The sequence below is a fragment of the Heterocephalus glaber genome, unplaced genomic scaffold (assembly GCF_053883595.1).
Source record: "Heterocephalus glaber isolate CG9 unplaced genomic scaffold, H.glaber_assembly_v1.0 deba00001569, whole genome shotgun sequence".
Lineage (NCBI taxonomy): Eukaryota > Metazoa > Chordata > Mammalia > Rodentia > Bathyergidae > Heterocephalus > Heterocephalus glaber.
In genome coordinates this window covers 3,412,313-3,437,699 of record NW_028258354.1, presented here as the reverse complement: position 1 = coordinate 3,437,699, position 25,387 = coordinate 3,412,313, and the positions used below count along the sequence as shown (strand labels likewise).

Genomic DNA, 25,387 nt, shown 5'->3' with positions numbered 1-25,387 from the left:
GCCAGGAATGCCAGGTCCGGGAGGAGCCAGCCTCAAAAGATGAAAGTCGCGACTTGCCCTGCCCCGCCCCAAAGGCTTCCCGGGTAGGGTTCTGGGACTTGACCCGCCTACCCAGGTCAACATGTCATAACACGAACTCGGCCGGTCAAGTCACATGACCTCCGCCTGTCACTGACAACCTGGTCTGTCTTTAGGCCAGGAGAGACCATCTGGTCCAGCCCCCCACCTCCATTTACAGAAAGGGAAATGGAGGTCTGGAGCAGCGGTGCAGCCGGGCCACGGACCTGTCACTGCCACACCATCCAGCCACAACCGGTCTCAACAGTTTCTGCTTAGACAAACTCTGGCTGCCCCCATGAGGGTATGACAGGCCAGGTAACAGGCCACCACGAAGCCTCTTTTCATGATACCAGAAAAATACTTTGCATTTTGCGTAGTGCTTTCTACTTTTGTTCAAGTTGCTTCCAAGTTCATGATCAGAATACTCTCATTTTACCTTCACAACTTATCTTTACAAATGAGAGCGGTAGGATCGCCGGGGAGGCGAGGGACCTGTGGCCAGAATCTGGGCTCTTGACAGCCCGTCCAGGGAAGTCATGCGCTCAGCTCAGCTGCACTCACGTCCGGGCAGCTCGGCTCCCCTGGAGGTCGCGACCTGACACCGAGACCGGTGCGGGTGCCAGCTCAGCAGGGAGTCGCGGGATTTGCTCTCTGGGACAGTAAAAAGGAGGGTCTTGGTCTTTGAAAGACATAAAAGCACCACGAGGAAAAATAAGGGAGAAAACAGAATCGGCCTCACTGGGCAAAGAACATAGATTTAACACATCAGGGCTATCAGAAACTATATTATAAAAATCAAGGGTGCTCTTTTGAGAGGAGCAGATAAGTCTATCAAGCGCATACCAATACCTCGGCATCTTTTGGGGAGTTAGAAGGTTAAAAGAGGAGACCTCTTTAATAAAATGTCAATCCAGGTGGATGGATGCAAACTTTGAGAGTGATTTCAAGGCCTAAGTACCCAATCGCTTGGAGAAGCCAGGGAAAATGGGAGTCTCATAAGAGGAAGGTAAAGGGGATAACGCTAAGTGGGCGGAACAGCAGCTTCGGAGGGTACAAGCTGCAGTGAGATGCCACACAGCAGCCTGGGGGGCCCCACAGTTGATAGCCGTTGGGGCCGTTGGGTACCCGGAGCTGGCGCCCCGCCCTCTCTCCTCTCCCCCACCCACCGCACCTCCCACCACCCTCGTTGTCCCCTGCGCGTGCGCGCGCAGACACCGGTTGCCAAACATTGCATCATCCCCGCCCCCCTGCCCTCCCCTCCCCCCTCCACACTCCCCTCCGCGCGCGCGCATGACTCACCCACCGCCTCCGCGAAGCCGCGTGACCCAAAGCTACTTCCGGGTCCAACACGACGTCGACCTCCTGCCGAGAGGGCGCGATGGAGGCCGTCCTACGGGGTTCCTGAGTGGCGGTTGTGAAGAATGAGGCGGGGCCGATGCCGGTGTGCCGCCTTGTGATTGGTAGGCTTCTGGATCCCATCCCCGAGAGGAGGGCAAGGCCTTGCTAAAAGATCTCGGCTCAGCTCCCTCGAGGTCAGAGGCTTGGGTGTAAGACAGACAGCATATCATGTTGAAGATGAGCCGGTGGCAGCGACAGAGCCAAAATCAGAGCCGGAACCTGAGGAGAGAGGCGAGTACTGACTTCCCGTCTGTCCTTTACTTCCCCGTCTTCACGAATTTCGGTTGTCCCCTCCAAAGTTGTGGCGTCCGCCCTTTTGGATGAGGCCCCTCCCCTCCGGAGCGAATTTAGGGACCATCTAAAGGATGGAGAGAACCCTTTATTTAAGAGTGGCCCTTTTTCCTTTTCCTGTTCACCTCTCCGCAGAGCACGGCCTCTGCTCTGTGCTGCTACGCAGAGGGACCTCTGTTGCCATCCGGAAATTTTCTGTCGCCGACCCCAGGCCACCTCCTTTGGCCTGTTCTCTGACAGGCGGGGCAGCAGGACACATCCCCGCTTCGAAAAGACTGGGTGACCGTGGCTCAGGCAGTTCTGTCACTTTGCCACCGGCGGCATTCCCTCTACCCCACCCCCAACCCTGGCTCAGCTGCAGCGCCAGGGTGGGGAGGTGGAGTAGATGGGACCCCTGGAGCCTGCAGAAGATTGGAGAACCTTGAGACTGACACAGCTCTTTGGGAGCAGGGGTACGGATGGACCGGGATCGCGGATGGGTTTTCCCTTTTTCCCAGAGTTCACTGGGCCTCACACGAGAGCAGCCTGGTTCGCTTTTAGTGTGGAAAGCCATTTGGGGTTTCCCCAGCGTATCGCCCTCCTGGGATTGATCCCTGCCTTTTTCCCCTCCTGTCTCCCAACTAATCTCTGTGTAACCATTGCGTCAGGTCAGCCCCCTGTTTGGCTGTACAGCCCTCTAGACTGGGGCTCCACTGCTGATGAAAGCCACGTCCCACACAGGAGTTTTCCCCAAAGAGAACAGCCCTGAAGAGAAACACAGAGCAATATTGCATCTCTAGTCCCTAGGCACAGGCAGTTGCCGCTTTGCCTCTGGGTTTAGTTCTCCTTCCCTATTGTGAGACTAGGGGCGATTTTTTCATTCATTCCAAATATTTACTGAGCTTGGTACTATGTACCAAGCAGTTTGGAACTGAGGGTATATCCTTGAATGAGAGAAAAAAAAAACTAGTGTCATAGAACTTACATTTCAGTGGGAGGTATAAATGCCATGGAGAAAACTAAAGCAGAAAAGAATAATGTTCAGTGTAGAGTTTAGTTATCAAGTAGGAATTTCCTTACTGAGGTGCTAATTAAATAAAGATCCAAAGGAGGCCAGCCAGTGAGCCATGCAGATATGTGGAAGAGCTTTCCAGGAGTAACACCCAGAGCAGAGGCCCTAAGATGGGAGTATGCCTGGTACCTTTAGGAACAGGCCAGGGGACTATTCCTAGACACTAGAGCAGACAGGAAGGAGAATGGTTGAAGAAAGCTTAGAGCAGCAAAGATGCAGGTTGTGTAGAGCCGTACAAGTCAGTCTGAGAACTTTTAAGTCTTTTGGGGAAGGATAGGGGTTGAGACACAGCCTCTTACATAGTTCAGGGTGACCTTAAACTATGTAGCCCAGGCTAGCCTTGAATTCACAATTATCCTCTCCTGCCTTACCTTTCCAAGTGCTGGGATTACAGGTGTGCACCACCATGCCTGGCTGAATGTTAGTCGTTAATACTCATGAAATAAGTAAATCATTGGAAGTTTTTGTGTTACTTGGGGTTGAATTCTGGGACTTTGCACTGAGCTACATCTCCAGCTAATTTTTTATTCTAAGAGATGGTCCTGCACAATTGCCCAGGCAGGGTTTTAACTTGCAGTCTCCCTGCCTCAGCCTCCAGAGTGCCACAGATCTCACTCTCCTGGCTTGGAGGTTTTTGAGTAGAAGATTGACCTAAATTTTATTTTTGTTTTGTTTTTTTGTTTGGTACAGGAGATCGAACTCAGGTCCTTGCGCTTGCGCAGCAGGCAGTGGAACCACTGAGCTAAATCCCTGGCCCCTAAGTTTTATTTTTTTGAGTCAGGGTCTCACCATAAGTTCAGGCTGGCCTTGAACTCACTATGTAGCCCATGCGGGCCTCAAACTTGTGATCCTACCTCAGCCTCCCGAGTGCTGGGATTACAGGTGTGCACCACCACTCCCACCCCCGGCCTGACCTGTTTTAAAAGGGTTGGGAATATAGCTCCATGGTAGAACACTTACCTAATACACAGTGTGCACCACTGCAAAAATAACTGAATGAGTAAAAGGCTCACTCTAGCTGCTATATTGTGGATAGGGCTGGTGGAAGGAGAAATGGGAGAAAAAAAATCCCTCAAGGTTTCTGAAATAATGCAGGGTAAAGATGGTAGTAAATTGGTGTACATTTAGAAACAGTGGAATTGGTAAGAAATGCTTAGGTATGGAGTATTTATAAAAAATGTGTTAACTTGGGCCGGGGATTTAGCTCAGTGGTTTTGCCACCTGCTGCGCAAGCACAAGGACCCGAGTTCAATTCCTGGTACCAAAAAAAAAAAAAATTTGTTAACTTGAGAAAATGAAAAAATGTAAACAAAGTCTTTGTAAATAGGGAGGGCTGGAGGGGTTGAAGGGAGGGCAGGGGAATGGGGAAAAAATAAGAACCAAGAGAGATTATATAAAGGTACAAATTTCCAATGATGAATGTCATATTATATACCTAAAATGTACCAATAAAATTAATTTACAAAACATAATATAAAAAAATGTGTTAACCTGGGGATGTTGGCACACACCTGGAGACTGAGGCAGGAGGATCACAGCAAGTCCAAGGCCAGCCTCGGTTACAGTGAATTCAGGACCAGCCTAAACTACATAGCGAGACCCTGTCTCAAAAAAAAAAGAAAGAAATTGCTAATAGTGTGGATTGTGGGGTATGAGGGGAGAGGAGTCAAGGGTGATACCAAAGTTTTTGGCTTGAGGATCTAGTTTCCTTTATCAAGACAGATAGGGACAGCCTTGGACATCAGTAAGATTGTTTTTGGATATAATCCAAGTGCCTATTAAATATACAAAAGGAGATGGCAAGTGGGCAATAGGCATCAGAGCTAGAGATCCCAGGAGAGGTCCTAACTGGAAATGTACATTTGGAGGATGTCAGTGTGGGAATGGAGTTAGGAAAATACCTATGTTTGTTTCCTTTTCTGTAGTTCTTACCCTGGCAGGCATGAGACCTGCCTTGAATTTAGAGAAAGCTGAGTTGGCCAGTACTATTATGTAATCGGGACTACAAATGTCAGTAACTAAAAATAAATAGTTGAACTTTCCTCTATCCTTGGAAATGGCCATAGGACCCTTTAATTATCCTTATCTCACAAGACTGGAAGTAAAGAGGGACCAACAGGAGGCCTACCTCTCCCCCTTCCAAAAATGGCTGACATTTGTCTTTGTTCTCCACAGTCTTCCAGGAGAAAGTGTATTTTCATACATCACCACACCTGAAAGCAGGTAAATTTTAACTCAATCCTTTTCTAAAACCAACTCATAAGGAAAGCTACTTAGGCTCCCTTGCTGGGATCCTAGGAAATTATTAAAGGACCTAGCCAAGGTGGAAGAGGAAGGTTTGAATCTGTCAGACCATGTCTATCCTGGCCTACCCCATAATAAGGTCAAAAATCACTATTTTGAGAGCATTTCCTAATTGAAAGCTGGCTCTCAAAGTCACCCCAATAAAGACAATTGGTTTGTCTTACTAATCCTTAGTCCCCATCAAGGTTAAACAGATCAAAAGACCATTTGCCCAAGTTCCCCACATAGAAGAAAGAAGCACAAATGGTCTGGTCATTGTCCCCAGAAACTACCAGTGGAGTTCTCAGTGGACTGAAGACTTTCATTAGGATCCCATAAGAATGTATATCCAGGTACTTTGCTTCTTTAAGTCCTGGGCAGAGAGCAAGGAAAAAACAACAGTATTAAGCTATTGGCATAGCTCAGTGAGAGAACATGCTTGGGATCCACAAAGCCCAGGATTCAACTCCCATAGTCACCCCACCCCCAAGAGAAGGAATTACTGGTATAAACTAAAGACTGGTAAACTTCAAAGAGCCAGAGAGTGAATAATTTAGGTGTTTAGGACATATTATCACCAATATTCATCTTCATCTCTGCTGTTGTAGCATTAAAGGAGCTATAAAACATATGTAAATAAACAGATATGGCTGTGTTCTGATAAAATTATATCTACAGAAACAGGAAGACTAGTCTGCCAGCCTGTGGTATAGACTGTTTCTAAGTGGAGCTTTTATTCTAAATGTATAGTTTTCCAGAACCTGATCCAACTGCAGAGATGGCAGCTGAATCATTGCCTTTCTCCTTTGGGGCAGTGTCCAACTGGGAGCTGGAAGCCTGGTATGAGGACCTGCAGGAAGTCCTGTCCTCAGATGAAAACGGGGGTAACTATATCTCACCCCCTGGAAACGAAGAGGTGAGAGTGCTAGTCCTAAAGTTGAGAACAAGTGGGGGGAGGGAGGGGTGCATGCCTGTAATCCCAGCACTGAGGAGGCTGAGGCAGGAGGATTGCCAAAGAGTTTGAGGCCAGCGTGAGCTACATAGTGAGTTCCAGACCAGTCTGAACTATGTGTGAGACTCTATCTCAGATAAAATAAAAATAGAACTAAAGCTGGGAACAGGGGTGATGTTACCTTTCCCTTATCAACTAATACCCTCCTCATTTCCTTGAAGGAAGAATCAAAAACATTCACCACTCTTGACCCTGCATCTCTTGCTTGGCTGACTGAGGAACCAGGACCACCAGAGATCACAAGCACCTCTCAAAGCCCTCGCTCTCCAGATTCCAGTCAGAGCTCCCTAGCTCAGGAGGAAGAGGAAGACCAAGGAAGAACCAGGAAACGAAAACAGAGTGGCCAGTGGCCAGTCCGGGCTGGAAAGCAAAGAGTGAAGGAAAAAGAACAAGAGAATGAAAGGAAAGTGGCACAGCTAACAGAAGAGAATGAACGGCTCAAGCAGGAAATTGAGTGCCTGACCAGGGAAGTAGAGGCAACGCGCCGAGCTCTGATTGACCGAATGGTTAATCTGCACCAAGCATGAACAAATGGGGCCATCACTCCCAAGCTCTGGCTACCACCTACCTTTCCCAGAAGTAGCTATTAACCACCTTCATACCAGTGCCAATGATGTGACCCTCAAATTCTTGGGGTAGACAAAAGGAAAGGGTCTCAGCTTGTATATAGAGGTTGTACATTTATTTATTGTCTACATCCATTAAAGTGACTTTATGAACGTTTTCTCACTTTTTCTTCTTGCCTGTAGGAGTTTCAAGGGGTTTCCCTTCAGCTAGAGCCAACTGTTTCTTTAGATCCAAGAGTTTAGCCACCTCTGCAGCAACCTGGTTCTTGTCTGCCTTTTGTGCTTTCAGTTCTCGGACAATGTTGCCCTAAGAAAAGGAGGGGAGGGGGTAATGAGACCACAAAAGGACCTGTTTAGAATTCGGCTTTCCCAGGCTCCCATAGGGTTAAGCTTCATACCTGTTTTGTGACTTCATCCATCAGTGTTTGAATCTGCTGTGCTCCAGCTGTTTTAACAGTCTCTACAACTGCTGGCATGGGTGATACTTTTGCCTGGAGAACAACAACAGAGTTATCACTGGCTGCCATAAATATCCTCTGACCTCCAGTTTTAGATAGCATCTCAGGGAAAGTGTTTACCTTCAACTCCAAGGACTCTTCTAGCTAAGATAGGAAAGAAAAAGTAAGTGAGGAAGCAGGAAGGCCAAAAGATGGAAAGAGTGATGAGTAAGGGATACTTGGGGAAACTAAAGAGGTGCTGGTGTAGCTGGGTGAGGGCATAGTCTAGCTCTCTCACCTGGCCCCCTCCAAAACGCTGCTTCAAACTTTCAATCTGGTCATTTTCCAATTTTTGGAACAAGGGACTGACCTGTGAAAAAAGAATTGCAGAATCATTCACTGGTTACATGTAAACTCTACCACACTATACAGAGGGCCTCTCCAACCCCACTTTTTCTTTTCTTTCATAAATTCTTTTATTGGTACATTTTAGGTATACAATACATTTACATTTATCATTGGGAACTTGTACCTTTACATAATGTATCTTGGTTCTTATTTCTTCCCCATTTCCCTGCCCTCCCTTCACCCCCTCCTCACCTCCCTATTTACAAAGAGTGTGTTTCCATTTTAACATTTAGAATAACACTGAACAAATAGCTACTGGTTTCAGGAACGCGTTTAATACTAAGCCCAAAGTATCATAGGATCAAAGAGAATTTAACAATTTGAGGTTCATCCCATACTTTGGCTATGCTGCATTTTCTTTGTCCGCTACTAAGTGATCATGGTGTTTCTTAAACCAGTGATATATATATATATTTTTTTTTTGGTACCGGGGATCGAACTCTGGGTCCTTGCGCTTGCGCAGCAGGTGGCAAAACCACTGAGCTAAATCCCCACCCTCTTAAACCAGTGATATTTATAGACCAGGTACTAGGTTCTGGCATGAAGACAATAAGGATATGCAGATAATACTTGGCTTGCAAACAGATACTAAGGACTTAATGTCAGAAACAAAGCCCAAGTACAGAGTGAGGAAGGGGTTCAGAGAAGAGCTATTAAGAACTCCTGGGCCAGGGATTTAGCTCAGTGGTTCTGCTGCCTGCTTCACAAGCACAAGGTCCTGAGTTCAATCCCTGGTACCAAAAAACAAAAAAAGCTCCATCCACCAAGCAGAACTGGAGAGATACAAGTCTTAATTCCATACCATAGACTATGACAAAAGCATAAATATTAAGACAGGCTGGCCCTTCTGCCCTAGACTTACTGTGCCAATCTGGTGCCCTGCTGGTAAGGTACACACGAAGTCTGTTAGAAGGACACTGCAGACTGGAAGTGGGAGCTGCAACTGGGCCTGGATGGTGGCACTAACTGTGGGCATGTAAGGCTGGAGCATGACGGACAGCAAGGCAGCTATGTTTACTGCCATGCCTGTCACTGTGCCTGCCCGCTGCCTGAGGAAGGAATGAGATAAGTCAAAACTTCAAGAAGGACACAGCCTGACATCTACTTAGTCCTGGCAGCCAGCCCTATCCCCTTAATGTACCTGTCACCCTCACTGCCTTTTATCCGCTTCCAGGGCTCATTGACCTGAATGTACTGGTTGCCATGTCGAGATACTGTGAGGATACTGCGTAAGGCATCCCGGATCCTGGGGAAGGGGGCAGATCTCAACATGTCAGTGTCTCGTCACTGAGATGAGACAAGAAGTGTGGATTACTCACCGAACCTTCTCTAGCAGCTGGTGATAATGCCGGAGCTCCAACGTGATATGGGCCAGCAGACGCTGATCATCAGGGGTAAGCACCATCTCAGGCACAAAGCCCCCAAAAAACTTAGACACAAACATCCCAGCCCTTGATGGGAGTAGGAAAGAAGAGGAAAAAAGTTATTTTCTGGTCTCCTTTTAGAAATTTGACCCAATTTCTACAACTCTTCTTTCTCTCAGGATTTCTACCCAGAACTGACACCTTCTGGCTCCTCAAAATAGAAAGCAAAGCTTAAATTCTTAGGTTTTGGTTTTTATTCTTTTGGTATTTTGAGACAGGGTCTTGGTATGTAGTTCAGGCTGGTCTTGAACTCACTGTGCAGCCAAGGATGGCCTTGAACTCTTGTTCCTCTTGCATTGGCCTCCCAAGTACTGGGATTACAGGTGTGGGCCACCACATCCAGCACAAAATAATAATTCTTTGTTCTCTATCTCCTCCAAGAATTTGATTCTTGACAAAGTTTAACAACTGTACTTTTTTTTTTTTTTTTTTGGTACCGGCGATCAAACTCAGGACCTTGTGCTTGCAAGGCAGGCGCCGGAACCACTGAGCTAAATTCCCAGCCCACAACTGTACTTTTTTTTGACGGGGACAATGACCCGAGTTCAAGCCCCGGTACCAGAAAAAAAAAATTATTTCCAAATGAAGTTGTAATGTATGATTGTGATCTACTATCAAAAAAGTACCCCAGGGCCAGGGATTTAGGCTCAGTGGCACTAAACCTGCCTTGCAAGCACAAGGTCCTGGGTTCAGATACCCAGTACCAAAACAAAAAAAAAGTACTCTAATGAAGACTTACCTATTAAATGTGGCTGATGACCAAACCTGAAAGGTTAAGTAACAGGACTAAGCTAAAGACCCTGGGCTCCAAGAGAGGGACTGAAGAACCCTAAGCCATGAAGGACATTTCTTTGGATTACAGAATGACTGTAATAGCTACCAACAGTGGAATGTGAGCCTAAAGTAACAACTCTGAAAAGTATAGCACAACCATCCTATCCCTACACAAAAACAGCTTTTTTCAGCCAAACTTTTCTGGTCTGCAGGTGAATGTTTTATCAGTAGAAATCCATTCTGGGAAGAGCTAGGCATGGTACCTCATGCTTGTAATCCCAGTGCTTAGGAGGCTAAGGCAAAAAGATAGCAAGTTTGAGGCCAGCCTTGAACACAGTGAGACCCTGTCTCAAAACAAAACTCCATTTGTGGACGAACTCTGCAAAATCACACCTCTAGCTAACTACCCTCAAGCATTTGTGGGATACTATGTTCTGGAAGCAGGTTCCTGTTGATAGAAACCAACTTTCCACATATCCTTCTGTCCCTCACAGCCTCCTGTCCACTTATTCTCTCCACATTCTTATCTCTGCAAGGAGAACTGGCCTCTTCCCAGCTCATCTGCTGACTGACCCCTCACCAAGACTCACCTGTTGATGAAGTTGCCCAGGTTGTTCAGCAGCTCTGAGTTATTCTTCAGCAGCATATCTGTCCAGGAAAAGGCACTGTCCTGGCCCTCAGGTCGAATGTATAGCAGATAGAAGCGCCAGATGTCAGCAGGGATCCCTGTGTCCTGGGCCATGTCTCCAAACACTCCCACACCCCGGCTCTTAGAGAATTTCCCATCCTCATAGTTCAAGTACTCTGGACAGAGATGAAGAAGAACCATCTGCTCAAATCACATTCTTTCCCTTTGTAACCTACTAACTCTTCTTCCCTTTTCTTCAACCTCAACAGTAGGTATCCAAGAACACAGCACATTGAGTAGCTGGTCTACAGAGAACCCAGGAGTACCTTTCTATCCATCTGGCCCTTTTTGCTTATACTTATGCAGGGTTTTTTTGCATTGTTAATTTCTTCAGGTTATTGTTTCCTTCCTCTGGGTGAAGTTTTCATGTTTTAAGCATTTCCTAATTTCATCTCAACTCCTAACTCCAGAACTTTCTACGATCTTCTTCCAAGTACTCCTTCAGCCCTCATTCCCTAGTACCATTCCATCTGCAGTCTTCTGGGGATACTTACCTGTAGCAATGAGGTGCTTGACCAAGGTGTAGTTGTCCTCAGCTCCAAGGGCCGAACAAGGAAAGACTAAGCCATGAAAGGGAACATTGTCTTTGGCCATGAACTGGTAAAGGTCCACCTAGAAGAATATAGTTGAGAGACAGGTCTCCTCAGGCTTTCTTCAAAAGCCCAAGAAATACCAGATAATCATAACACCACCACTCCCCACCCCACACCTTCCTCACTGACAGGCTAACTAAGAACTGCTTACTTGCTCTGGGTTCTTCCACCATCTCTCCCATTGGTCTGTGTAGTTGGCTGTGATGGACAGGTAGCCAATAGTGGCATCAAACCAGACATAGAATACCTGGAGAGTAAAGAGGAAGGAAACATGGTAGGGACCAACCCAAAGCTTCAGGGACCAACCCAAAGCTTCAGGGGGCAATAAGACATAATCTACATCCATTTTGTTAGTCCACAGTCTCAACCCTCAAGTGAATAATTTGAGACATGAATAAAGTTTAAGTTTTACCTTGTCCTCAAAACCTTCTAAGGGTACAGGGGTCCCCCATTTGAGGTCACGGGTTATACAGCGTGGCTTGAGGCCATCCCGAAGCCAAGACCGAATGATAAACCGGGCATTGGGTGTCCAGTCACTGCCAGGTAATGTCTTCCCCAGCCACTCCTCCAGTGTCTTTTCCAGCTGAGATGACAGAGAAAGAGGGTTGTCTTAGACAATCTCATACATAGTTAACGTAAAGACATATATAGCTGTTTGGAAGCACAGTTTGGTAACGTGATCAAAAGACTCAGGACTTTGACATAGCAATTCCATTTCTAAGGATTTACTAACAGAAACTCATTCAACAGAAGTATTCACACTGTACAGATGGGCCAGGTGTGGTGGTGCATGCCTGTAATCCCAGCACTCTTAAGAGGCAGGCAGGAGGATGGAAAGTTCAAGCCCCACCCAGGCAACTTAGCAAGACTATGTCTCAAAGAATAAAAGGGACTGGGAATGTATCTCAGTGTAAAGGTCTTGGTTCGATCTGCAGTGCCACAAAAGAAAAAAACACAACAAATGAACAAGATAAACCTAATGAATGAGGATAATCTCTATGAATTAATTATGTGGTGATTTCCAGAATAAACTGTTAATCATTAAAAATGCAAAAGGCAAAATGCACTGTGCCATCTATCTCAGTAATATAAGTACACTAAAGGGAGAAAAACTAACCCAAGCAAATTATAAACACATTATTTGACTGTATACCCTCAGTCTAGAGGAGGAGTCGGGACTTGTTTATTTATACATGTATGTATGTATATAAAGGTAAGGGATTTTGCTGTCTGTGGTGCAAGTGCAAGGACCTGAGTTCGATCCCCGGTACAACAAAACAAAACAAAACAAAACAAACAAACAAATATATATATATATATATGTAAATAAAGGTAAGGGAGAAGCAATTCTGAAATTATTTCAGATGTATTCTGGGATTGGCCAAATGAGTAAATGTGCTGATGCTTTTTGGGAAATTATATACCCACTATGGAAAGAAGATACAAATATGAAATAAGAGAAAGTGAGTAAAAATCCTGTGAGGCTTGCCTGAAATTGTAGATGTCAATGCAAACCTAAAATAAATGCTTAAATCTTTGCTGTTAAGGGCCTAGAAGCAAAGATATCCTACTATCAATGAGTAGACCCACCACCTAAATTTTAGACTCTAAAAATATTCCCTACTAAAAATGAACTTTAAATATCTTGTTATACCAGAAATTAAATGCTTAAAAAATTACAGGGGGGCCAGGGATTTAGCTCAGTGGTTCCGGTGCCTGCCTTGCAAGCGCAAGATCCCAAGTTTGATCCCTGGTACCAAAAAAAAAAATACAGGATCTCAAAAGTAAAAGAGACACCTTGAAGAAGCTCCCACTGACCAAATAAAGTAAAATTTGAACATGAAAATAATTTAAGACAGAAATGGATTGTAATCCATTAAAAAAATAATCCATAGATGTACACTTGATAAGTAGGTAACTAAATTAAAGGTAAATGTGGAAGTGTGTAGCGGTGTTGGAAAATCACTGTGATTGGTTCAGGTGGCACAGAACAAGCGAAAACAACAGAGGCATTTCTGCTGTAGTCATGACCTTGGAAACTAGTGTGAGCTTGCTGACCAGAAAAATGTGTGAAGAAAGCAGAGCAACTTAGTTAAGGGAAAGCACCTAGATAACAGGCTTTGTGCTGCGACCACAAGCTGAGGGACTCAGAAATCATGCAGCAGAAGCAGTAAAGGGCAAACAAGAAGAGAGGAACCTAAGCAGCTTCGGGGCTCCATATCTGACCCTCCTGTCCTTTGCCTGTGCACCTGGGGACAGCACCACCATACTTGCTTCCTTCTTGTCATGTTCACAGGTCCCAGTACCCCAGGCAAGCCCTTTGCCCCTTTTGTGCTTCCTTCTCTCAGGTAGCCTCTCTGACCCAGGGACATTTCTGGGGGTGAAAACACAACTCCTTCTCAGGGGTTTTTATTCCTGTGGGGCTTAACTCGAAGTATTAAAAGTAACTTTTTTTTTGAGACAAGGTTTTGCTATGTAGTTCATGCTGACCCCAAACTTGCAACGATTCTCCTGCTTCAACCTTTCAAGTGCTGAGATTACTGGGGTGTACTACCGAGCTGCCCAACTCCTAAAAGTAACTTTTGTAATTAAAAAAAAAAAGATTGTCAGGAATGGTGGCGCACACCTGTAATCCCAGCACTCTCAAGGCTGAGGCAGGAGAATTGCCATGAGTTTGAGGCCAGCCTGGGCTGCATAGTGAATTCAAAGCCAGCCTGACCTAAATAGTGAGACCCTGTCTCAAAAAATAAAATTGATTCAGGGGGCCGGGGATTTAGCTCAGTGGTTTTGCCGCCTGCCTCGCAAGCACAAAGACCCAAGTTCGATCCCGGGTACAAAAAAAAAAAAAAAAATTGATTCAGGTATGAATAATCAATGAATGCTCTGGGGACTTAGCTTAGTGGTTCTGCTGCCTGCCTTACAAGCACAAGGTTCCAAATTCGATCCCTGGTACCAAAAAAAAAAAAAAAAGGTAAAAAATCAATGAATGCTAAATTCAGAGGAAATGTGTTTATAAAGAGTAAAGTATTTGCATGGTCTTAAAATATATTCTCAAAAAAAAAAAAACAAAAAAATTCTCCCAGACTGCTGCTCCGTTGCAAGGGAAAAATTTTTTTTTTTGATACCAGGGATCAAACTCAGGACCTTGCACTTTTGAGGCAGGTGCAGCACCACTGAGCTACATCCCCATCCCTTGTTTTGTAGTGAGACCCTGTCTCAAAAACCAAAACTAAAAACTAAAAACATGAGAGTAATTAGCTATCAGTAGCAGAGGAGGCAAAAGGAGCATCCTGAAGACTAGAGAGAAAGGCCTACTTACCTTAGGCAGGTCCAAAAACAGGTGCAGGGAGGACTTCACCACAGGGGACGACCGACAGACTTTACACTGAGGTTTCTGTGTAGAAATTACAGCACGAGACAGGATCAGCACTGCCGGCAAGGGAGAGGAGCTAGCTAAGTGTGGTGGTGCATACTTATAATCCCAGTGCTCTGGAGGCTGAGGCAGGAGGATCACCAACAATTTGAGGCCAACTCACACTCAAGGCCACCTTGGTATAGAGTAAGACCTTATCTCAACCCTCCACCCCAAAACAGAGGGGCTGCTGTTCAGGCAAGGAGAGGAACATAAAGGGATGAACATGTCAGTCCACCGTCCAACTTAGCTTCATCCTCACATCAAGCCTACCCCTCAACTATTTCACCGTCTTTGAACTTAAGAGAATGAATCTGCACAGTATAGAAACATTTGTTCCTCAGACCTTCACATTTCTGACCCATCACTCCCAAGTAGGGCAAAGCATTCTCTGAGCACAGGCTAGGTACCAGGTAGCACACTGTACTTAGCTGTGTAAGGGGAGGTAGGGACAAAATAAGACACACACCCCCTCTTCTTAAGGTTACAGTTTAGTTAGAGTTTGCATAAGAAGTACACTGGCAAGCACAAGGTCCTAAGTTCAATCCCTGGTACCAAAAAAAAAAAAAAGTACAGACTTTTACAAAGCAAAACATCAAGAAATACTTAATTGTGTGGCAAAAATTGATTATACAGAGCCAGGGATTTAGCTCAGTGGCACTTTGCCTGCCTTGCAAACTCAAGGTCCTGAATTCGATCCTGGGTACCAAAAAAAAAGACTATACAAACAATGAAGGGTGATGGCTAAAGAAGTACACAGGTGAAGGTAATCATCAAAGGCTTCCAAGAGAGTTATTTGTTTGTTTTGTTTTGTTTTGAGACAGGGCCTTACTACATAGTTCAGGTTGTCCCTGAACTCACTATGTAGCCCAGGCTGCCCTCAAACTCATAGTGATCCTCCTATTATGGACAGCTAAGTTAGTTAGAAATATTATAGGCAGTCAGACAGGGCTAGGCCCTCCAAGTCAGTGCAGAAGATAAGAACACATTACAACTGTGGCTAGAGGTACATGAAGCCCAGGCCTCAAGATAAAGATGGAATGACTACACACCTACACCTACATACTTCACCAAGAATAAACAATAAATAACAATTGATATTTGATTACCTATCCCTTCCAGGAAAGGTCCTTGTTCTTTCCACATACATTTGCTATGTGATTTGGTTCCCATTGGATCAATATTACCTAAACAACTAAACTTATAATCTTATTTCTTTTGGCGGGGTACCGGAGATTGAACTTGGGACCTTTCGCTAGCAAGGCAGGAGCTGGAACCTCTGAGCTAAATCTACAGCCCTATACTTATAATGTTATTGGTTGACCATAGTTTTGTCCCACCTTATGCCCCCTGGTGATTTTGTACCTACCTCATTATTCTGCTCTATAAAATTTGAGAAGAGGGCTTGTGGGCAACCCACTTTTCAAGTTCCCTCCTGTCCCTCAGGTGGAGCTGTCTATTCCTCAATAAATATTTCCTACTCTTAATCTCTGTTGTTCCTAGAATTCATTCAGTTTTAGAGAATGGGAACTCAGCATATCAGACAACTAACAAGTTGGGAGGTATAATATTTCCCCTATATCACTTGACAGTCTTGCATCATCCCTATTATCACTTCTGCCTCAGCCTCCCAAGATTTAATCCTAAATCCCAAGGATTATAGGCGTGTACCACCACGCCCCACCCTGCCTTTTTAGCTTTTCGCTACCTCTTGGTAGCCTTTATATTTCTCAGTTCCAGCTACTTAAAATACTCTTTTTGTTTGTTTGTTTGTTCTGGTACCGGAGATTGAACTCAGGACCTTGCACTTTCGAGGCAGGCACCAGAACCACTGAGCTAAATCCCTGGCCCTACTTAAAATACTCTTAATTCCACTTATCACTTGATTTGTTCCTTCTCATCCTTCAGTTAAGCTCCCAGTTGAAATATTACTTTCTCTGAGAGTCCCTGTCTAATCATTTAAAACTTAAAGTTTACTTTCTCTTCCCAGCAGTTTACCCTATGTTATTTTCTCCTTTATTGTTTGTCTCCTCTTGAATTGGGTGAAAATCTATCTTGTTCACTCCCTCATCCTCAGCCCCTACAACTGTAACAAACCTATGATAAGTACTCAAAACAGTTCAATAGTGAGCCGGGGATTTAGCTCAGTGGTTCCACCGCCCATGTTGCAAGCACAAGGTCCCAAGTTTGATCCCTGGTACCAAAAAAAAAGAAGCTCACCAAATAAATAAATGAACAAACATATGAGTAAACATAGACTAGAAGACAGAATTATGGAAAAGGATCTAAACAAAGGTAAATCAAGTGAACTGATTCACCTTGTCTATTTCATAGCACAGACTAAGCATATAGTAATTCCTTAAATTTCAAATGAACTGAATTATAAATTGCTGAGATGAAGCAGAAAAGGCTACTATAAAAAGTCTTAGATGCTAAAATAAAAATCCTGAAGAACTGGGCATAGTGGTGCATGCCTGTAATCCCAGCACTTGGGAGGCTGAGACAGGAGGATTCTCGTAAGTTCAAGGCCAGCCTGGGCTACATAGTGAATTCAAGACCAGCCTGAACTACACAGTGAGACCTTGTCTCAAAAATAAGTAAGGGCCGGGGATTTAGCTCAATGGTTCCTCTGCCTGACTCACAAGTGCAAGGTCCCAAGTTCGATCCCCAGTACCAAAAAAAATAAATAAACAAAATAAAGTAAAATTTAAAAATCATCCCTTTGGGCTCCCAGGAAGTTTTCCTCTTACCTTGAGCTCAATGGCATTGATGAGTTTGCCACACTTGTCACACTGATCACCCCGGGCCTCTTCATAGCCACAGAAAGGACACACTCCTTCCACAAAGCGGTCAGCCAGGAAACGGGCACAGCGGTCGCACCGAAGTTGCTCTACACTATCTTGGAGTATAAAACCTCGTGTCAACAACCGCTGGAAGATGTCCTGGGTGATTCTGGCAAGGTGAGCAAGGGATGGGGAGGCACAGTCAGAGGAAGTATACACCCCTCCCTCCTGCCACCCAACCAAGAATCCAAATTCATTCAGTCTAAGAGCCAAAGAATCAAGCTAGAAGGGCCCTGAGAGCCAAGGCCATCTACTCCTCATATAGATTTTAATGTGTAAGCTCAGACCCCTCACACCTACTTCCCATCTGCCCACACAATCTCTTCCCTCAGCACTTGAGAACTGACTTTTGTTGAATTTAAACTAATCTGCTTTGTCTTCAAGGCTGTGGCTGCTCTTTAGTCTGTCCAAATGCGGAACCACACAGTACCATCACCTGGCAGTGTTTCATAGCTTTTTAAAGATGAGTATCTCACAAAGGAAGAACAAGTATATTTGTCATAAACACACACAGGTGTGAGAGGGAATGTCTAAAGATGTGCAGGAAGCCAAAGAAGAGAGGAGGCACTAGAGGGAAACAGGTAAGTCCTGTCTCTTCCTTCCCTCAGGCACTCCTTGACTCCCTGGTCAGAATTCCTCACACACTTAATCCCCTCCAGAAGGCCTGATAATGACCTGGAATACAAACTTCAGGGCAACTTTCAGATCCCAGGCTTAGGAGTTCTAGGTTTAAGAATCAGCCACCCTGATTCCTTCTATTTCCACAATATTCTCATTGTTCCCAATCCCAGCCTTCAACCCCATTTCTGCCACATTAGAGAAAACCTACTTGGTCTGCTGTGGAGTGGTGGTGCGACCAAAAATATCAAACGAGATATTAAACCAGTGGTAGATGTCAGCATGGATGGTATGATACTTGTCACAGATTTCCTGGGGGGTTAATCCTTCTTCCATGGCCTTGGTCTCTGTCGCGGTACCATATTCATCTGTCCCACACAGATAGAGCGTGTTCCACTGGCGGAGGCGAGAGTACCTGGAAGAGAATAAGGTGATCCCATGGGGGCCTCTCCTCGGCAGCTCCTTGTCCTCAGGATCTCTCTAGTGCACACCCGTGAAGCATCTTACTGCCTTGGGGCCCAACCCTCCCTCAGGTCTCTCCCGAGCAGCTGGCTCCACCTGGCAAAGACATCAGCACTGAGGACACAGCCAATGATGTTTCCTAGGTGGGGGACGTTGTTGACATAAGGAAGGGCACTGGTGATGAGCACATTCCTTTCCCCAGCCACAGGCAACCTGGTAAGGAAGGAGGAAAAGTACACAGGGGAGATACAAGGGTTAAGAAAGAACACAAGTGCAGAGAACACTCAGAAACAGCCTTGTTCTATTATCAGAGGTTCCTGAACATCTGAAGTCTTTCCTCATACAAACTCACAGGACCATAAGCTTGCCCACAGACCATAACATCCCCCACTACTGCAGGTAAGGCCCTGCCCACAGTGAGCAAGCCTCATGGACTGCTGTGTGTGCTGCATGCACCTCATTCCAACGCTCATTTCTGTCCCTTTTACTACTGTGACATTAGCTCCTTCTTGGACTTATAAACTTCCCAGGTATTCAAAAACTGTCCCTTGGCTCTCTTTAATCATCACCACTGTCACTATTCAAGTAGTTTTCCAGGGCCAGGGATTTAGCTCAGTGGTTCTGGTGCCTGCCTTGAAAGCACAAGGTCCCGAGTCCGATCCCTGGTACCAAAAAAAAAAAAAAAAGAATAGTTTTCCAGAGCCAGGCATGGTACTGCATGCCTGTAATCCTAGCACTTGGGAGGCTGAGGGAAGAGGATCACCTCAAGTTCAAGGCCAATCTAAATGACATAGCAAGACAGTGTCACAAAAAACTAGTTTTCTAGGGCCGGGGATTTAGTTCAGTGGTTTCACTGCCTGCTGCACAAGCGCAAGGACCCGAGTTCGATCCCCAGTACCAAAAAAACAAAACAGAAAAATAAAAAACTAGTTTTCTAGTGCTGACCTCTTCTTCCCAGGTGCTATGTTAACAGCACTCCTAGTCACTATCTGAAATCCTTATAGCTTGTCACCCTATATGTAAGTCTTACTTCTTGATTCTTCTGTCCCTAACCCACATCTGTCATTTCCTCATAGCCCAACTCACACCAACAGGAACCACTGCTCCCACAGCCACTAACTCCTCCCCACTTTTCCAGGGTTATTCCTAGTCATGCCATTCAATCTGCTGGCAAGGTCACTCAACTCAGTACTTCTTTTCATGGTTTATCATCCTTAACAGTTCAGTCACAAACATCCTATATCCCCTCCCTCTCCTTAGCATTAACAGCTCACAAAAGCTTCTATCATTTTTTTCTACCATTCTCATCCTCTAAGCACTGGCTCCCAATTCCCTTGCATTAACCTCATCCCTTCTTCCCAGCTGCCCCTATACATCCAAGTCAGATGGCCTGTCTGCGTCATAGAACATTCTACAGCTAATTTGTTTGTTTTTTGAGATAGGGTCTCACTATGTAGTTCAGGCTGGCCTTGAACTCATTACGTAGCCCAGCTAGCACTGAACTCATGGGAACTCTACTGCCTCACTCAGCCTTTCAAGCTGGGACTACAGGCGTGAGCCACAACATCCAGCAATTTTAGAGCTAATTTACTCAACACAGACCTAATTTCTCTTAAATTATTTGGCCTTTCTCCCCATAATTAAATACCATAATTGTCTCTGAAATCCAGCTTAGAAATCTCTTCCTTCAGGAAAACCTATCATTGACTACTGGCTTCCCAGTATCCTGAGCCCTTACCCACTTTGTGGTACAACATTTGTTTAGTATGCACAAGAGCCTGGATTCAATCCCTAACACCACAAAAAAACCCATAAAGCCAAAACACATATACTGACTTTTTTTTTTTAGAGAAGGGGTTTGCTGGGAAGTGAATCCAGACAGGGCTTCATGCAGGCTCCGCAAGTGATCGACCAGTGGGCTACATCCTTAGCCCTTTTTATATTTTTTAAATTTTTGCTTATTTAATTTTTTTGAGACAGGTTCTCACTATGTAGTTCAGGCTGGCCTTGAATGAACTTTCAATCCTCCCATCTCATCCTCCCTGAGTGCTGGGACTACTGGAATTACAGGCATATGCCACCACACTTAGCTGCAGTTTATCAATTCCTTATTGAGAGCCAAACTCTCTTGCCTCTTAGACCCTTGCACACTTCACCTATCTGAAACATCTTTTCTCCACCCTTACCCCTACCTGACTCCTCATCTTGCAAGTCTTAAATGGTCCTTTTTAAGGGGCCTGTAAATAAGTGCCCTCTGGGGTAGGGGGGCACGCCTATAATCCCGGCACACAGGAGGCTGAGGCAGGAGGGTCACTACGAGTTGTTCAAGGCTAGTTTGAACTACATAGCGGAAAAAGCAAAAAACAGGCCGGGGATTTAGCTCAGTGGTTTCACCACCTGCCTCAAAAGCAAGCACAAGGTCCCAAGTTTGATCCCCAGTACCAAAAAAAAAAAAAAGGAAACAAAAAACAAAAAAATAAATAAATTAGTGTCCTCTAATCTTTTCTGTCCTAGCATTCTGTTCTTTTCCTCATGAAAATCTGTAATAGCCTGTAATCCCAGCACTCAGGAGGCTGAGTGAGGTAAGATTGTTTCGAGTTCAAGGCCAGCCTGGGCTACATAGTTTAAGGCCAGACTGAATTACAGAGCAACACCCTGTCTCAAAAAAAAAAAACTCTAATTATACATTTGTGTAACAGTTTTGTAAATTTCTGTCTATCCCACTAGAGGCCAAGTCCTATGAGTGCAAAGGGCCTATCTGTTATGTTCCCCTCTGTCAACAATTTCCATGTATAAAACCAAGCCCCACTCCTCATTGCCTACTCACACTGGATTCTGTTGAGGCCGAAGTGGGGGCAAACTTTCTAGGCCCTTTTCCCAAGCAGTCACAGCCATAGCAATTTCTTCTTCAGATAGGGTAGCCAGTTCCTCTTCCTACAGAAGAATGGACAGAATTCCTTATCAGATAAAGAAACTCTCTCCTACTGGATAAAGATGTGATTTTTTAATAAAATGGGGTACTACTCAGTCATAAAGAAAAAGAAACTAGAGACATTTATAGCTAAATGGATGCACATTGAGGCCATACTCTTAAGTGAAATAAACAGACACACATGTGTAAATACTGAATAGTTTCTCCGGTGCGAGAAACTGAAAGTGTAAACAAGGATCAAAATGTATAACTGATAATGTGAAATAAGAAAAGGTCTAAAGGGGAAGGGGAAGTGGGAGGGGGTAGCGGCAAGGAAAGAAGGCAAAGGAAAAAATATGAGAAAAGGAAAAAATGGAAACAAAGTCTCTGTAAATAGGGAGGGGTCAAGGGATTGAAGGGAGGGCAGGGGAATGGGGAAAAAAATAAGAACCAAGACACATCATGTAGGGCAGGGGATTTAGCTCAGTGGTTCCACCGCCTGCCTCAAAAGCGCAAGGACCTGGGTTTGATCACTGGTACCAAAAAAAAAAAAAGATACATCATGTAAAGGTACAAGTTCCCAATGATGAATGTAAATGTACTGTATACCTAAAATGTACCAATAAACTTAATGAAAAAAAGAAAAAAAGAAAGACTCTCTCCTTCCTGTCAAATGACTAAAACATCCCCAAGACTCTGAGGATACCCAATCCCGTTCCAAACCTCAGGCTCATTGCTGACAACCCTCCCCTCAGGTGGCCTGGGCTGGGGCTGCTTTTGGAGGTAGGGCCGGAGAGCCAGGACACCCCGCTGTTTCAGCACAGTCTGTGCAGCTCGCTGACATGGCTCCTGGGTACTCAGTGTCTGGAACCAGCTGCACAGGTCACCCAGCTCCTCTGTGGGCATGGGAGAAAAGAGAGAATCAGCAAGCAGAAGGACCTGGTTGGGCAGGCAGAAATGGACTTCCTCACCTCCTCTGGAGGTTTCTCCAGTTGCTTTTACTAGTTCCTTCAGCCTCTTATGTTATAGTTGCCTATTAAGCTGCACCTTGAAGTAGACCCTCAATTCTCTATTGCCTGTTGTGTAACCACTACACCAAGCTCCTGGGGTTGAGGCTTAGAGTGAAGTGATATGCACAGTTCTCACCAGGAAGGTAGGCTGGGTCTTGGAGTAATGGGTATAGCGCTCCCCACAAAACAATGTCAGCTAGAGATTCTGTCTCCTTGGTTGGGGAAGAAAAAGACACACAGATGAAGCATTCATATTTTCCTCAGTAATATCAATATCTAATATTTACTGAGAACTTGGTACATGTCAAATACTGTGTTAAAACACTTTATTTTGGGCCAGGGATTTAGCTCAGTGGCACCACACCTGCCTTGCAAGCGCAAGGTCCTGGTACCAAAAAAACAAAAACAAAAAACAAACCCACTTTATTTCACTTAATCTTCACAATAATTCAATGAGGTAGGTACTCATATTTCTTCTATTTCATAGATGGAAAAAAAATTTAAGATTAAAGAGTTTTAGTATTTTCTCTTTTTTTGGTACTGGGAATCGAACTTGGGTCCTTGCACTTGCGCAGCAGGCAGCAAAACCACTGAACTAAATCCCCGGCCCTGAGTTTTAGTATTTTCAAGGTCACACTGCTAGTAAGTGGAGAGTTAGGATTTGAACACTCTGAATACAGTCTTCCCTCTTAATCCTTACACCATAAGCCTTCCCCAAATTCTATCTGAAGACCAACTTACCCCAGCAAGGAAAGGACAGTTTTGGCGACTCAAGCTGTGGTCAATGTGAGTCAGCACTCTCCCTATTGGCCCGAGAACATCTTCACTCTTCTTGCCTTGAACCACTAAATAGTACAGGGCAGCAGACAAAGCTGGCTAAAATGCAAGGGACAATGATCAAGATGAGCATGCACAGCCAGGGGCCACCTGTCATCCCTCATGCCTTAGTCGTACCTGCAGCTCTGTTGCCTCCCATTCCAGCCACTGGTTGGTGAGGTCATCTTGTTCCCAGCCAGATAACAAAAAGAAATATCTGCCCCAGGTGAAAAGAACAGAAGGTAGAATTAGAGTGGTCCATTTAGCCCATTTCTCTCACCTCTTAATGAACAGTGGTTAGAAATATGGTCAAAGGGCAGCGAGGCTTGCTTTAATCCAGCCACCTCCCCATACCAAGGACCAATACTGACCGGCAGATCGCACTAGTGGAGAAGAGGTAGTTGCCACTATCCAGTTGCAAGGCAGGGACCTTAGGCTCGGTCAGGAATGGGACCACACACTCTGATGCAGGAGAGGAAAATGGGTGAGAAAAAAAAAACAACTTTGTCAACTTAGGGCAACTTCACATTGTTTCTGGAAAACAAAGAAAAATGGGCAGTCTCAACCCAGGGGTTCCAGGATAGGACCACTGAAAGGGGGTGGGTCCAGAATATGCTGGAGAGGACAGCAGGTGTTCAGCTGAGACTGCCAGCTGGAAACAACAGATGGGGAACTGCAGAGAGGGGAAGGGGGGTTGGTCTTGGGATAGTGCTGCAGCTGAGAAGTGGAACAATTAAAAGCAACTAAGATATCTTGGGAATGATCTGAGGTGAGAGAACAAAATTAAGAGAACTGGGAAGACTGACAAGAGAACTGCTTAAGAGTCACCCAAACAGTTGGCTGGGAATGAGAAGAGGTAAACTAAAGTGTATGTCGGGGAGGGGGGGGGGGCTTCCTAAGAATAACAAAGGTGTGCCTGGAGGTTTTCCAGTCAGTGATAGAGTGGAAGAGCTTGCCTGTCAGTTGTGAGGTACGACTGGGAAAGGGAGAGTGTGGGTTACTGAGATGAAGCAGGTTTCCAGAAAACGAAAGAGGGGAAGCTAGGAATAAGGAAAAAATATACTGATTTATTAAGGGAAGTAAATGATAAAAAATGCGACAGGGAGGAAAGAAAGGTTGGAGTGACCAAGGATAGTGGGGGAAAACATCGATTGGGGATGTGTGGTGAAGAAAGGGGTTCGGCCAAGGTAACTGCGAGGTGATGCCCGGTGCTTCTGCCCCGCCCCCCTCATCCACCGCCCACCAACACCAGCCAGTGTACCTTCCGGACCCACAGTGCTGATGAGCAGCTCTGCCCGGCCCTGGGCCCTCGCGGCAGCGGCCAGCACTGGCAGGCTCCCCGGGGCGCCCTCACTCACGAACAGTCTCATTTCACCAAGAATCCCACGCTGATGCAACCGGAACCGGGCTCCCGCCTGTGAGTTGAGCCGCCGCCGCGAGGCATTCCGGGAAATAGAGTTCTGTTTTAGACCGTTGCTCGCGTAGAGCTCCAGAAAAGCCTACTATTTCTCCCATCATGCAACGCAAAGAAACAGGAAAAGGCTACCATCGAGACGGAGACGCCTTAGATGCGGTGCTGGCGAGGCTGTTACAGTGGGAGGACCAGAGGGGGTTGTTAGGGCTCAGTGCACGTTTAAATTTTAAGAGCCAGTGGGCGGTGACTGAAACCGCGCCTTCTTATCCTGTAGTTGTGAAGAATGAATGAAGGGGCTGTCATGACTGTAGCTACTCGCAATCCTCCACTCTGAATTCAAGAGTCGAGTTATTACTATGAGCTTACTTTTGTGACCAACTGCAAATTACTGTAGATATCCTGTCAACCAAAAAGGATGTGGTTAATTAAAATATTGACTTATCACCAGCCTACAGCTCATAAACGGCTAGACAGTGCCATCAGAGAGAAGGGGATCTGTAAAAATAAAAAAAGGTCAAATTGGAAGGCTGTTTCACAATAAATATAGATTACGCAAGGAAACACAGGTAAGTAATTGAGAAAGAGACCTTTCTTATTCATCTTAGTATCCCTATAAGAATAATATGAGTTGAGGATGTAGCTCAGTGGTACAGTGCTTGCCTAGCATGAACAAGGCTTTGGTTTCTGTCCCAGCCCCGCGGGAAAAAAAGAAAGAAAGAAAGAAAAAAGAATGTGTAATACCTAATAGATTTATAAGCCAGGCATTGTTCTAAGCACTGTACATGTATTTATTCATTTAATTCTTTTAAAAAAAGAACTCTGAGACTGGGCCTTTTTAAAGTAGGCCTTTAAAAACTCTGTAGAGAGCTAGATGTGGTGGTACATGCTATAATCCTAGCCTCTGGGAGACTGAGCC

General features: G+C 45.2%; 3 protein-coding genes across 5 annotated transcripts; 2 read left to right on the top strand and 1 right to left on the bottom strand.

Moving 5' to 3' along the window:
* The first annotated feature begins 1,626 nt into the window (after positions 1-1,626).
* Positions 1,627-6,819, top strand: LOC101715873 (DDIT3 upstream open reading frame protein). 2 transcript variants are annotated; one of them, XR_015443386.1, is made up of 4 exons: positions 1,627-1,689; positions 4,976-5,023; positions 5,834-5,999; positions 6,257-6,819. XR_015443386.1 is itself a non-coding variant. In XM_087192196.1 (3 exons), exons 1-2 carry the CDS (start codon positions 1,627-1,629, stop codon positions 5,015-5,017), a joined length of 105 nt encoding a protein of 34 aa, XP_087048322.1. In that variant the 3' UTR covers positions 5,018-5,023; positions 5,899-5,999. The 2 variants fall into 2 exon arrangements, 1 of the variants encoding a protein (XP_087048322.1); XM_087192196.1 differs by lacking the exon at positions 6,257-6,819 and having other exon boundaries at positions 5,899-5,999.
* Positions 5,840-6,819, top strand: Ddit3 (DNA damage inducible transcript 3). The gene is made up of 2 exons (XM_087192195.1): positions 5,840-5,999; positions 6,257-6,819. Exons 1-2 carry the CDS (start codon positions 5,862-5,864, stop codon positions 6,620-6,622), a joined length of 504 nt encoding a protein of 167 aa, XP_087048321.1. The 5' UTR covers positions 5,840-5,861; the 3' UTR covers positions 6,623-6,819.
* On the bottom strand, positions 6,756-24,479 carry Mars1 (methionyl-tRNA synthetase 1). 2 transcript variants are annotated; one of them, XM_004861223.4, is made up of 22 exons: positions 24,319-24,479; positions 23,429-23,519; positions 23,196-23,274; positions 22,983-23,117; positions 22,378-22,453; positions 21,955-22,127; positions 21,148-21,254; positions 18,417-18,533; positions 18,070-18,273; positions 17,148-17,349; positions 14,305-14,379; positions 11,398-11,568; positions 11,137-11,232; positions 10,887-11,004; positions 10,295-10,508; positions 8,826-8,957; positions 8,648-8,752; positions 8,369-8,555; positions 7,397-7,468; positions 7,240-7,263; positions 7,060-7,152; positions 6,756-6,968 (listed from the first exon to the last, which is right to left on the bottom strand). In XM_004861223.4, the coding sequence occupies exons 1-22, from the start codon at positions 24,425-24,427 to the stop codon at positions 6,822-6,824; spliced, it is 2,727 nt and encodes a 908-aa protein (XP_004861280.1). In that variant the 5' UTR covers positions 24,428-24,479; the 3' UTR covers positions 6,756-6,821. The 2 variants fall into 2 exon arrangements, with proteins under 2 accessions (XP_004861280.1, XP_004861281.1); XM_004861224.4 differs by lacking the exon at positions 7,240-7,263.
* Positions 24,480-25,387: the final 908 nt, after the last annotated feature.

Coding starts and splice junctions, on each gene's coding strand:
- LOC101715873 (XM_087192196.1), top strand. CDS start 1,627: ATGTTGAAGATGAGCCGGTGGCAGCGACAGAGCCAAAATCAGAGCCGG. Junction 1,690..4,975: donor GCCGGAACCTGAGGAGAGAG/GCGAGTACTGAC, acceptor TGTTCTCCACAG/TCTTCCAGGAGAAAGTGTAT.
- Ddit3 (XM_087192195.1), top strand. CDS start 5,862: ATGGCAGCTGAATCATTGCCTTTCTCCTTTGGGGCAGTGTCCAACTGG. Junction 6,000..6,256: donor CACCCCCTGGAAACGAAGAG/GTGAGAGTGCTA, acceptor ATTTCCTTGAAG/GAAGAATCAAAAACATTCAC.
- Mars1 (XM_004861223.4), bottom strand. CDS start 24,427: ATGAGACTGTTCGTGAGTGAGGGCGCCCCGGGGAGCCTGCCAGTGCTG. Junction 23,520..24,318: donor CAGCACTGTGGGTCCGGAAG/GTACACTGGCTG, acceptor CTCCTGCATCAG/AGTGTGTGGTCCCATTCCTG. Junction 6,969..7,059: donor TGGATGAAGTCACAAAACAG/GTATGAAGCTTA, acceptor TCCTTTTCTTAG/GGCAACATTGTCCGAGAACT.